We start from the raw sequence: 12,445 nt of genomic DNA on the forward strand, positions 1-12,445 counted from the left end.
CCATCAATACCTTCAACTGTTTGTTGTGTTGTTTTTCACCTTGCAATGTCAAAGACAAGATTTAGCAAAATAAGTGTAGCCTCAAGCTCTACATTCATTATTAGGAGAGAGCTTAGTTTCATGACTAATAGCAATTTAGGCTATTTGATAGTTATTGCTTAGAACTTAAACTTTTCGAATTATGAATGATTTATTTCTATACACACTTTATTCAGAACCCTATTGATTTAAAATGACAATGCCCTTAAAGGCTGCAATGCCAACATCATAGCTCATGCCATCTAATTGGTATTTGGTAGACTAAGCTTTGAAGAACTTTGACTTGCCCAAAAAAAGGAAGAAGAAAAAGAAGAAGAAAGAACTTTTGAAGGGTTTTAAAATTTTAATGAGTATTAGGTTAGCTAGACATTAGCTCTGCTTGTGTTGTTCATAGTAGGTCCCAAGATCGGAAAAAGGAGGATGGATGTCATTGTTGTTGTATTAGGAGAGTTGGAATTTATTATTTAAGTGAGCAAAAGTTGACATGCTATGCATGTACTCTTATAGTTTCTAATATATTGGTTGTTACTGAGTAGTTGTTCATGTAACTAATAATTGTCTTGCCAAGTAATGTTTCACTAATTGTTTTCTCATGCTGCTTATTATGGATGTGAACATGGCTGTTACAATTGAAGGTATTGAAGTTAATGGCAATCTTGCCTCTAAGGTTGCATTTTTCTGGGATCGTATGCTTCTTATTGCTAGTCCTACTTGTAAGTAAAATTATATATTTCTTAAAATGGAAAACAAAAATTAAATGTCAATAGTTTGAGGAAAAGAAAATTTTAAGTTTTGCATTTTGATGCATTTCTTATTTATTCAATTAGGACCCTGGATAGAAAATTAAAATGTCTATAGTTTGAGGAAAAGTAAACTTTAAGTCTTGCATTTTGATGCATTTCTTATTTTTTTCAATTAGAATCCTGGATAGAAAATTAAATACATGCTATGTGCTTAGTTCATATCACTTATTAATAGCTGAAGTTGGCTTTTGGCAATTGGCAGATTTGTTTGTTGGAAATATGAATATAAACTAGGAGTAGTTATTAGTATTCCAAACTTGTTCTCCTTTCTGGGAATTGAAAATATAGCATGTCCTTGTAACCTTCAATTTTTCTAGTTTGCAAGAGAGAGAATCTTTTGGGCTATGCAAGAACACATGTTCACATGAAAAAATTATAGGGAACCGAGTTCTTCTTTCTCTTGCCTTGGCATTTTCCCCTGTATACAACTTTAATATTTGCCACAAAGATATGTAAATTTTATTTTAATTATTTCACATACTAGCTATTGTTTTGAATGCTATTTAGATCTCAAATTTAACATATATATATATATATAAAGTAATAAAAAATAAGAAAAAAACAACTATTAGCTGCCTTTGTCATTTGAGAGAACTTGAACCCTATAAGCCTAAATAGATTATTTGTCTTAGCTTCAAGCTCTAAATTCATTATAGTCACTCGATAATAACTTCCCTCTTCATAAACATTCCACCAACGTTTAAAGCCTCTTCTTTCTTTCTTTAAGAGGGAAGCCTTTTACTTTAGAGTTGTGCTTTGGCAGCTTAATACTGTGCAGAGTATAAAAAAGGTTTAACTTTCTAATTAGAGACATTAGAGCTATGATTAATTGAAATGAACATTGTAAACTATAGCCATTACGTGTGTCAGAGTAGTAAAAATTAGCCTTTTAAGCATTTTGTAGAAAGTGTTAGTTAGGAGGGTACTAGTTTCTCTTCATCAACAGTAGCACTATAGATGATTTCGTTTGTCACTAATGTAGTTAATAGATAATGAGTTACCATTTGTATCATTATAATTGTAACTATGTTGTGAGATTTTTGGCTTGGTTTATTTTGAAAATTTTCAATGTGAAATGACCTGGCTTTTATTGTGAAAGGATTTGGCAAACAATCTAGTCATTCTAAGCATTGCTTCAATCTTTTTACTTTTCTCATTTATATTTGATTGTTATTCTTCAATCCTCAAACTTTGTCTATTGATTCTTTAAGGGGGTTACTCCTTTTTTGGCATACATATTTCCTTCTTATTACTTGTCATAATATGGAAAGAATGTGATAAGAAAAATTTATTGGAAGGTTCAAGATTTTTAGGAGATCTGCATGAACTGTACAATTTTACTGTAGGCTATATATAAGTTGTTTTTATTGAACTGAGTTTTCAAAAGGGGGCTACAGTGTTGTCTTCTTTTCCTTTATGTTAGTTCCTATTACTGATTGAGAGATGCTATGCTTGTAGGGTCTTTTTACTTGGTCGATTCGGGGTACCTCATTAGTGCATCGTTTCTTCCACCACACAAGGCCACCTGATATCATGCTCGAGAATTCAGGAGGAGCAATAGGCAATTGGCATCGGGGAAAGAGTTGTTTAACTATAGGCACTCTTCATTGCGCTTGGTAATTAAGAGGTGCTTTGGAGTACTTAAGGCTCACTTTCCCATCTTGAGTTGCATGGCGAATTATAAGCAATCTCATGAACGTTTGGTTGTTTCTGCATGTTGTGCGTTACGCAATTTTATACGCATCAATAATCATAGATATGAAACGTTTAACACATGGGAGAACCTTAACATTCATAGAGATGATGTACAAGCTGGAAACAATGAGAATTCTCATGAGTCAAGTGCAAGTGCTAAAAGGAGGTATTTAAGGGAGATGTCTGATGCAGCAAAGAGGGAAATGGGTGAGTTTAAGGATGATGTGACTGCCTGCATATGGGAGGAGTTCGTGTGACGTTGAGATTGATGGTGGGCATGTATACGGATTCACTGCTTTTTGTTGGGATTTTTGTATAGAGTTACTACCTTCACCTATGACTTTTTGTGGGGACTTATGTATAAAGTTAGGTACCATGACTAGAAGTCACTTAGATACATGATGCATTCTTTTGGATATTATGATGCATCTTTTTGTAAATTTACATTAACTGTGGACAATGATTACATGTAATGACTTAATGTCAATAACCCATTGACATTTCTGATGTAATTCCTTTTGGCAATGTAAAAATAGGTGTATCTAATACCTATTAGTAATGTAAGTACAGGTGGACATACTTATATGCAATTGTATGTAATACCTTTTCGCAATGAAGTATTTATCAATGACTATATGATTGTGTATATGATATGGTTACAAGTGGACAATTATATATTCTTGTGATATTACAAGTGGACATACTTATAGGTGGATAGTCACATATTCTTGTGAAATTGTGTATGTGATATGCTGATATTATAGATTTGATATACTACCCTCTTTGCTTAAGAAGATTGGAGTTAATACTAACATGGAATATTAGTAGTATGGAATATTATGGATTTGATATGCCACATTTTCAGAGTTAATACTAGTACTCTGAATATTCTTACATGTGAAACTTATTGAATATTTGACAATTATGGCCTGTATTGAGTGACTAATGGTATATGCAGTACCAAGGTGGCCATTAACATTATTTCCATCAACAGAACTTGCAATTTTCATCAACTTGGCCATTAACATTATTTCCATCAAATCTATCAACATATAACTTAAGTATAATGTCATACATATCATAAATTGTAACTTGCAATACAAAATAAAACATTAAGTTGTATAATTACATTATAGAACAAATGTAATAATACAAGTCTATATTATTACATAAGTACACATCTCATTATGGCAAACGCTTTTACCTGATTCTAACTTCCCCAAACCTAGCAGACAAAACAAGTAATACTACAAACATCACCCATGATACTACTAGAGTTATCTTGAACTTCTTCGCTTTCTCTTCAACAATCCTGCATGCAACCTTGGCTCTTTCAGCCCTTCGTTTTGCAGCTTGCTCCCTTCCCAATGCTGCTTCTCCCATGGCATGTGTTTGCTTAAACTCTTCATTAGCAACTTCCACCTCATGCTTCAATCGTCGGAATTTCGTTATAATAATAGGTGTTATTGTTGTGCCACGCGTACAAGTGTTGGTGTCCAACCATTCGAAGAACTTACATGCACGGTTATCACCCTGTACAATCAAATAAAGCACTTAAATAGCGTTTCAAATTGGTGACTTAATGCACATAATCAATGTTTTACTAATTCTGGATGTGGTACTTACTAGTGACTAATAGCGACAGCCATAAAATCTCCTACCAAAAGTATGAAGTTTCAAGGACGTCCTAAGGGTGCAATGGTATGGGTCACATAGATTCCCACTGGTACTAGAATAATAATTACTTGTTTCTGACATTGGTAAGAACCTGCCTCTATATCAATCACCAATACAAGAATACATGAAACATTCTATACAAACAGTCTATACAATCAATGACCAATACAATCTATACAAGCATGAATAAAGCAATCCAAATCCACAGTAATAGGTTCTCCAATTAAATTGGGCTTACATAAATAGAGAGCCATACAATTGTTATAATATTTTCTCTAACTAAAAACTTCTTAATAAATAAAAATAGTTGCTATAACATAACTCCTAGGTTTTATCTTTATTTTTCTATTCTTAATTTATATTGCTGCATCATTCTAGCTTGTCCTGTGTCACAATTAGATCCTATGTCACAATCAGAATAGTGTTTAAAGAAGTGAAGCAACATACATCTTCTAATCAAGCTAGATAAGCCTCTTTTTTTATTTTTGGCTGAATGGATATTCCTAATAGTATGCTTTACTCCATATGGAAAATACAAATGCTAAGGTTGTTAATATCAATTCTTGTGTAGACACATCTTAAACAAATCAGTTAACTTAAATTTCTGATATTGATTCAAATTTCAGGAAGTTGTAAACATGCCTCATGAGACTTGTGTTAACAACATACATAAGTTGTACCAAGTTTTATTATTAATTATTTGCATAATTAATTAATACTAGCTCTAAAGGAGTATCTTTGCATAAATCAATACTAACTCTTCAGTCAGTTGATCTTCAGTATTTTTCTAATTAAATCTACACAAACAAAATAAACATACTTAAATGATTTGAAGCAGACAAATACCATATTTGTAGAGTTGAAGTCCATGAGCATTAACCTTCCAGAGTTTGATGGTGAAAATAAATAGTTTGTGATGGGAAGAACAAATCTGGACCTTTATGCAAACCGCCAAACAAATACATCCAAAACTAGACATGCTTCATGATGCAAATGAATACATATGATGTTAGACATGTGTCAAACATGCTTGACTTGTGAACCTGAGGTTCATCCTGATCGTCATATAGGAATTGCAAATAAATGGTTTATTATATTTTAAAACTTCAAGAACGTTCAACTAAACACCAATAGAAGTAGCAAACATTTTTTTTAGTATTTGTTTCTTTAATTGTTGTGTTTATGATGAAGACTATTGAATATTCAAATAGTGTATAAAACACTATGAACGTTTAGATCCTCAAATTATAAATTACAAATTTAAACTTAAAATCAAACAATGTATGTGTGAAAAATGAATGTAACCTTATATCAGAATTGATAAACAATCTAAACTAAATAAAATCACATCTACAGTAGAAATTAAATGAGAAAGATTAAGGGAAGAGAGATGCAAACACAAGGACAACATAATGATGTGTTATCGACGAGGAAATCGAAGCCCTCAACGTAAAACCTCTCTGCCGTCCTCCAAGCGGTCAATAATCCACCGAGTGTACCTAAGCCCTCCAAGCTCTTGCTCCAATGAGGTTGCGACGAACCTTTGTCTTCTTTAGCTTATCGAATTCTGCTATAGCCCATAGCATCAACTAATAACCATTGGTCTCTTCCTAATTGCTTCCCAAAGTATCAAATAACTTTCTCACATATGTGGGTATGGTGAGAAAAGGATTTGGGTAAGAACCTCTCAAGGATGTAACAATGAAGAGGGTGAGAATAGAGGAATTTGAAGAGTCTCTATGTAAAGATTGTGGATGAATCAATCTTGTTTTTCTCTAGGTTTTCTCTCTCAAAATTCTCTCTAGAAGCTTTCTACATTTTGTGGGTATAAGGGTCTATATATAGTGGTGGGTGTTTGGAATGCGAAGAGTTATTTTTCCAAAACAAGGTTGGCTGGCGGCTTGGCCTCGCGACTTGACTAAGCCGTAAGTTTAAGCCGCGAGATAACTGAATGGCCAGTCTAGACTTTTTGTCCTGTAGTGCTCCAGCTGGCATGACGCATTAGCTTCTCCGCATGCTTGGCACATGAGCATCTTCTGGCGGCTTGCAAGCTGCGAGCCACCCGCGAGGTCCAGTTGTGAGTCCCTGTTTCACTGCACAAATCTTGAGCAATTCTTCACTCTTTTACACACTACCCTTACATGATTCCCACCTAAATACAGGGTTTCTAAATGATGAATTACAACCAAATTTGGCACGGAATAAAGCCAACAAAATGGTTGATTAAATTCAACCTTACAACTATGAAAAATACAAGGAAAAGATTCCAGTTAACTATATAATCATAATCCTGGCTTTAAGATAATTGGGACCAAGAGCAAAGTATTTTTTGATCAATAAGCCATATTTTTTGATCAACTGTCTTAACTGATTTAGATTGGGTTTGTGCATCCAAAAATTTAGGGAATGTATTGTGTTCCTATTGCCCTGGGAACTTGGACCATCAATAGATTAAATATATATCTATACTTTATTTTTTTTCCTTTTTTGTTAGGGGTAAAATTTTACTCGAACTAAACTACTTGATTTCTCTAATGACAAGCTTACCAATGTTTAGTAGATTACTTGGATGCAGGGCTTCAATTTTTCCAAACATACTACTCAATCAACTAGATATAGTCCTTAATAAACTCAAATTAGATCCAAACAAAGCAAGGGAGACAGAGAGACAAAGTGAAGAGCGTTTGGGAAAAATACCTTAAACGGTGGTTCAGCAGGTGTCGATGACAAGAGGAGTGAACTCCTGATTTGTGCTCACCGGCCCTTGACCATGATCTGAGTTTAGCGGAGAGAAAGGCGAAACGTGGGTTTTCTGGAAAGAGGAGTGTAAAATGGTATTGTGGAAGGGAAACTGAGAAATTGCAAATGAAAGAAGATGAAAAGGAAGAAGAGAACCTAGTTTGTTGTGGGCATGCGTCGATGTGGGAGGCAAGAGGCGAGATGTGAGTGTAGAACACAGGTTGGCTCAGTGGGAGAAGTAAAGAAGAAGATGGGAAGATTTTTTTGTTATGGAGACGTGGGTAGGCAACACTGGGTAGTATTAGTAGGTGGGGTCCATAATTTTGGCAAAAAGTATAGTTATTAGAATGAGATATGTGACTGAGTTTTTAAACCAAACAAGTGTTTTGCAATTTTTGAGTGAAGGTAAGGTTTGAGTAGAGAGTTATTAGTTTTGGGTTTAAGTTATGAGTTTTGAAAATTGAGTTATCAAAATTGAGCTATTTCTAAACCAAACGAGCCCTAAGTATCATAATATTAAGCTACAAGGCTCTTGGTTCATAACTATTGATATAACAATTTTTTTTTAGTTTTTTTATGGGATTGATGTAACAATTATGATTTTTGTAAAATAATTCAATTCCATTCCTTTGGATTCCTTTAGAAATTACTTATTCCATTTCTTCGTAAACTTTGAAAGGAATATTCTAAAATTTGGGAAATTTATTATGTCTATAACATTATTAATTGTGCTATCTCTATCTTCCCTTTTCTCCTTTTTGTCTATTGAGGCTAAAGGACATTGTGATAGGCCTAGATTTGTTTTTAGCCCAAAAGTGAATTATTGTCACTTGCATGGTATGAAATGTTCCTCCTTGGTGTTATAGGCGATGGTGACTATGTGTTAGAAACCTGGTGGTTCTTAATGGAGGATGGGTAGGAATTGTTGGGGAATTGATAGAAAAATTGAAAGAAATTGACTTAATTCGAAGTAGTATCTTTTCAGAGAGAGAGAGAGAGAGAGAGAGAGAGAGAGAGAGAGAGAGAGAGGAAATGCACTGAGTAATCAATTAGTTTATTCTTCAATGACATCTAATGTTGAATTACAATTTGGGATGACAATTGTTCCCCTCTTTGCTTTGACCCACCCGCCTCGCTCTGTCCTTGCTCCACCTCATCCACGCCCTACCCCACATTGATAAAGATTATAATTGTAAATATTTCATATCTTAAAACCTTACTTTTTAAACAAGCATATCAATATTATCTTATTTTATTCTACCAAATATGACTACTTGCCTCTATTTTGTTATTTAATATACTATGAGTTTTTTTTTTTTTTTTGGTGATATTGTCTTGTTAAACACTTGATATATAATATTATTCAGTTTTTGCTAAAAATTTATTTGATTCGATGAGATAAATTTAGTTATAATTTCAAATATATTTTTATTTATGAAACAATTTTTATTAAAAAAATTTTGTAATAGTTGTGGGGCAAATTAACAAAAAGTAGAGTTTATATATAATACCAAATAACACTATAACAGCATGCTAGCTAGTTTTTAAATCCAAAACAAACTTAAACTTAGGGTATTGAATGGAAAGAACTAACAAATTAAACAATAAAACATCCTATTATACCAACTAAAATTGGTGCACTTGGCTTTGTTAATATTGAAAACAACATGGGGAGCATTCCTTGACTTCTTCTTCATTAGCTGCCTTCTCTTCCTTGACGAGTTGTAGTATCGACTCAAACAACCATGTAGAGTAAGGCAACGTGATTGGCTTTTTGTTCCCAACCTCAATCTTCTCCTCCTTAAGTTGATAGAGTAATGCTTGAAACATTATGGAAGACAAGAATTGGTTAGGAACCACATATAGTTTACGCTTTTCACCCACATGCATGGCCGTGAGGTTTTTCTTTCTCTTCATTCGGTGATTTGCAAAGAGTCGCTGAACTTTTTCTATAACTTTCGTCATCTTCAACCCTAGTACCACACTCAGATGCAAGGAAAATTTAGAAAAGATCTGAATTCTTAAAAAGTATGAAGTTGATGAACTACGCTGGGGTCCTGGGGACTGTGTGTGTGTGTGTGTGTGTGTGTGTGAGAATACGTATTAGAATAGGATTAGGTTTTGTGTTATACCACTAGTCCACTACTAGAGCCTATATGTCGGTTTATATATATTTGCAATTATATCATTGTCGTTTTGATCTAGCACTCCAATTAGAGTGTTTCAATGAGATTGATGACAACCATCCGATCGTGCAAAGAAACATAAAAACGTAGAAGGTTCAGCCTTCAGGAGTACACTCCGACTAGGTTTAGGATTAGTATTTATTAGGGAAAACAGGGTTGTGCATTCATTACACCAACCTAACTAAATAGATCCAACCCAATATATTGTCTTGGATCGTTTTTTTTGGGCTAATGAGTTGGGTTGGGCTTTTTTTATTGGAAACTTGGGGTTGTGTTGGATTCGCTTGGCCAGATTTTCAACTCAACTAACTTGACACAGCTAGCTCACGCTATTGGCATATACATATATATATACACACACATATTATATCTTAATTTGATTTATTTTTTATTTAAGATTTACTTTAAATTTGTTAGTTTTATTTATTTTGATATTTTAAGAAATAATTCTAATGAAATTTAAATATTATGTCAAACGGTGTGGATTATAATAATTTATTGAATAATGTATATGAATAGTTGAACGGAATTTTTTTTCTTTTTCGATTTTTTTTATTAGGTTGGAGATTTTTTCAAAATAAAGAGATCAGTTCAGATTAGAAACACTACAAAAAACGCGGGGTTTGGGCCGCGTTTTTTTGGGCCGCGTTTACGGAATTTTAAAATACTCCAACTTAGCCCATTCATACCTCGAAAGGCTTTACTTTAAACCTCTATATTTCATCACTACGCAAGATTTTAGGCATAAACATGTAGTATCAAATAATTAAATCCATCAAGCTTTAATGGACATTATCAACAAAATATTTTTTCTATTAAAAATAAAATCAAAATAACAAAAGATTTGATTTATCACAAAATGTAGGGGGTGAATTATTTAAAATATAAGGTTGAAATTCACACACGCATCAAAATCCAAATATGATATTTGTAAAACCCATAATATTTGTTAAAGCTCCAACACGTTGGATCCACTCTTAAGCAAAGAGACCTAAAATTGCTAGTATATATCTAAATTACATTCTCAGTCAACTTCCAGCAAATTCAAATGCTGTCATTTACTATAGAATTCCTTCCAACAGTTTAGTTCTTTTCTTATTCAGTTATTCTTATTCAAGAAGCACTAGCTCCATTTATTTCTTGACAAATCCATTGATTATGAGACATTGGGCCACTTGGGCATCATGAAAATAAAACAGGGCTTCAATCACCACAGTCCACAAACTGATAATTCACGATAAGGTGGCCTTGAGCATTGCCTTTTCCGTCAGTGTCTAGTTTTTGGAACACACCTATGTCCAAATCTAGACCACCATTACTGCATTGATCTATAATTCTCACTGTTGCTTGAGCTCCTGTCCCGGTGTTTGTGACCTACACAGTACACACATGAAATTTAGTGGTTTCCTCCTCACTTTCCTGATTAAAAGAATGTGAAACACTTTGTTTAAGAAAATTAATAATTGATGGTCTAATTTTTGTATTTGATTGCACTGTTTGTCTAAAATTCTTGGTCATTCATCTTTAAAAAAGAAAAATAGATTGTCTAGTGAGCCCATCTATTTTGAAAAGAAATATCTTTTTTATTATATACTTTTCCAAAATCACAGGTACAATCATTCATCAAAAGAATAAATAAATAAATAAATAAAACGTGATCAATAAAACATTTAGCCTTTTAGTTTTCGTAGATAACTTTTAAGAATTTAGTAATTTCCAGCCATTTCATACCGAATCATCTCTAAGGAAAAAAAACCATAGCCTTTTATGCATTGTTTTGAATGCTACATCTAGCAAACAAGAAAATACTGAGTCTAGTACTTCTATGTACTAGACCTATCAAGATTATAATATATGTTTACTTATGATTATATATTTATATATCATGATCCTGACGGATTTAATACACAAGAATATCAAACCTTAGCCAATTTCCTAGCAAGCATATCAATGTGTCAAATTTCATTACACTACATGTACGTAATTTGATGACACAAAAAGAAATCAAGGTTGAGTTTTGCTTGTCTGAAGATCAAGTTATTGACAACTTCACAAAGTTGTTTTGAAGTTGACACTTTTCTAAAACTATAGGATAGATAGACTAGAATTTCTCTTTTTAAATTATTTAAAAAAAAAAAAATTTCAACACCACTATATGAAATTTCTACCCCCCCCCCCCCCCCCAAAAAAAAAAAAAGCCCATATGAATTTAAAATCTGTCACAAAGAGAGCTACACTATATTATAGTTTTAAAAAAACTCAAATTTTGTATTTGAAATTATACTAAGCTGTTGTATTGTAGTTTCTATTATAATTTCCATAAAAAATAATAATAATTCTACCATGAAAGTTAACTTGTCACACCACTTAGTACTTACTTGTAAGCACTTTCCACAAGCAGCTTGTCCTTGAGGCCCAACAGGTCCACAAAAGGCAGTCCAACCATATTTGCTACGCCATGCCAAGGGCTTGTCGGCATCCCATGTGGCGCAATATGCACTCACAGCATTCAAGTTCCACCCATTCTGCTCTGGATTGTATAAGTGGTACGTTGCTCTCACATTTGAGGCACTCTCACCACCACCACCACTGCTGCCGCCGCCACTGCCACCGCCAGACTGGCAATTGCTTTGACAACCATTGGAAGGTGAGCAATAGTCATCACCTGTCCCACAGTACCCATATTGGCTGCAACAAAGGTTGTTGGCACATGTTTTGCCACCAGCTTGCTTGCCACAGTCTTGTGCAATTGCACTAGCAAGTAAGCAGAGAGATAACACTAAGCAAAAGCTAACCCTTTCCATATTGTGTTGGCTGTTCACAATTTAATTTGGAAAATTTTGGTTCAAGGGTGTATGAATTTATAGAGAGGAGGTGAGTCTTAGAATTACGGTAGTTTGAATAATATGGCATAGCAATGTTAGGTATGATATTGACCTTGACTGGACTAAGTGCAACTTTCTACATGAACTACACAGACTTCTATATGATTTGTAGCCAAATATAGATAAAGAATGTCAACAATCTTGCACGATCGGTGGTTAAGGGTCAAGATGGGCAACCAAATTTGTGTCATCGTGATCATGTGGTACTTTTCAACGTATTCCATTCTGCTGAAGATCTGCCGTGATCATCTCGGTCAATTCTGGCATGCATTACTGTTATGCATGGACTGAGAGAGGGATCTTCCTGGTGATCCATTTTGGGCCGAAGTTAAAATGGCCCTCTTTACTGCTACAACGACAAAGAAGGCCGCCATTATTAAATAATTTTTTTTATTTTTTTTTATTGAAGGAGTCCCCTTAA

General features: G+C 33.8%; 1 protein-coding gene across 1 annotated transcript; it reads right to left on the minus strand.

Annotated features, from left to right (window-relative positions):
- Window positions 1-10,049: 10,049 nt before the first annotated feature.
- On the minus strand, window positions 10,050-11,995 carry LOC112002857 (pathogenesis-related protein PR-4). The gene is made up of 2 exons (XM_024035024.2): window positions 11,518-11,995; window positions 10,050-10,513 (listed from the first exon to the last, which is right to left on the minus strand). Exons 1-2 carry the CDS (start codon window positions 11,941-11,943, stop codon window positions 10,343-10,345), a joined length of 597 nt encoding a protein of 198 aa, XP_023890792.1. The 5' UTR covers window positions 11,944-11,995; the 3' UTR covers window positions 10,050-10,342.
- Between the last annotated feature and the right edge of the window lie 450 nt (window positions 11,996-12,445).

Source organism: Quercus suber, unplaced genomic scaffold (genome assembly GCF_002906115.3).
Source record: "Quercus suber isolate HL8 unplaced genomic scaffold, Cork oak 2.0 scaffold_73, whole genome shotgun sequence".
Taxonomy (NCBI): domain Eukaryota; kingdom Viridiplantae; phylum Streptophyta; class Magnoliopsida; order Fagales; family Fagaceae; genus Quercus; species Quercus suber.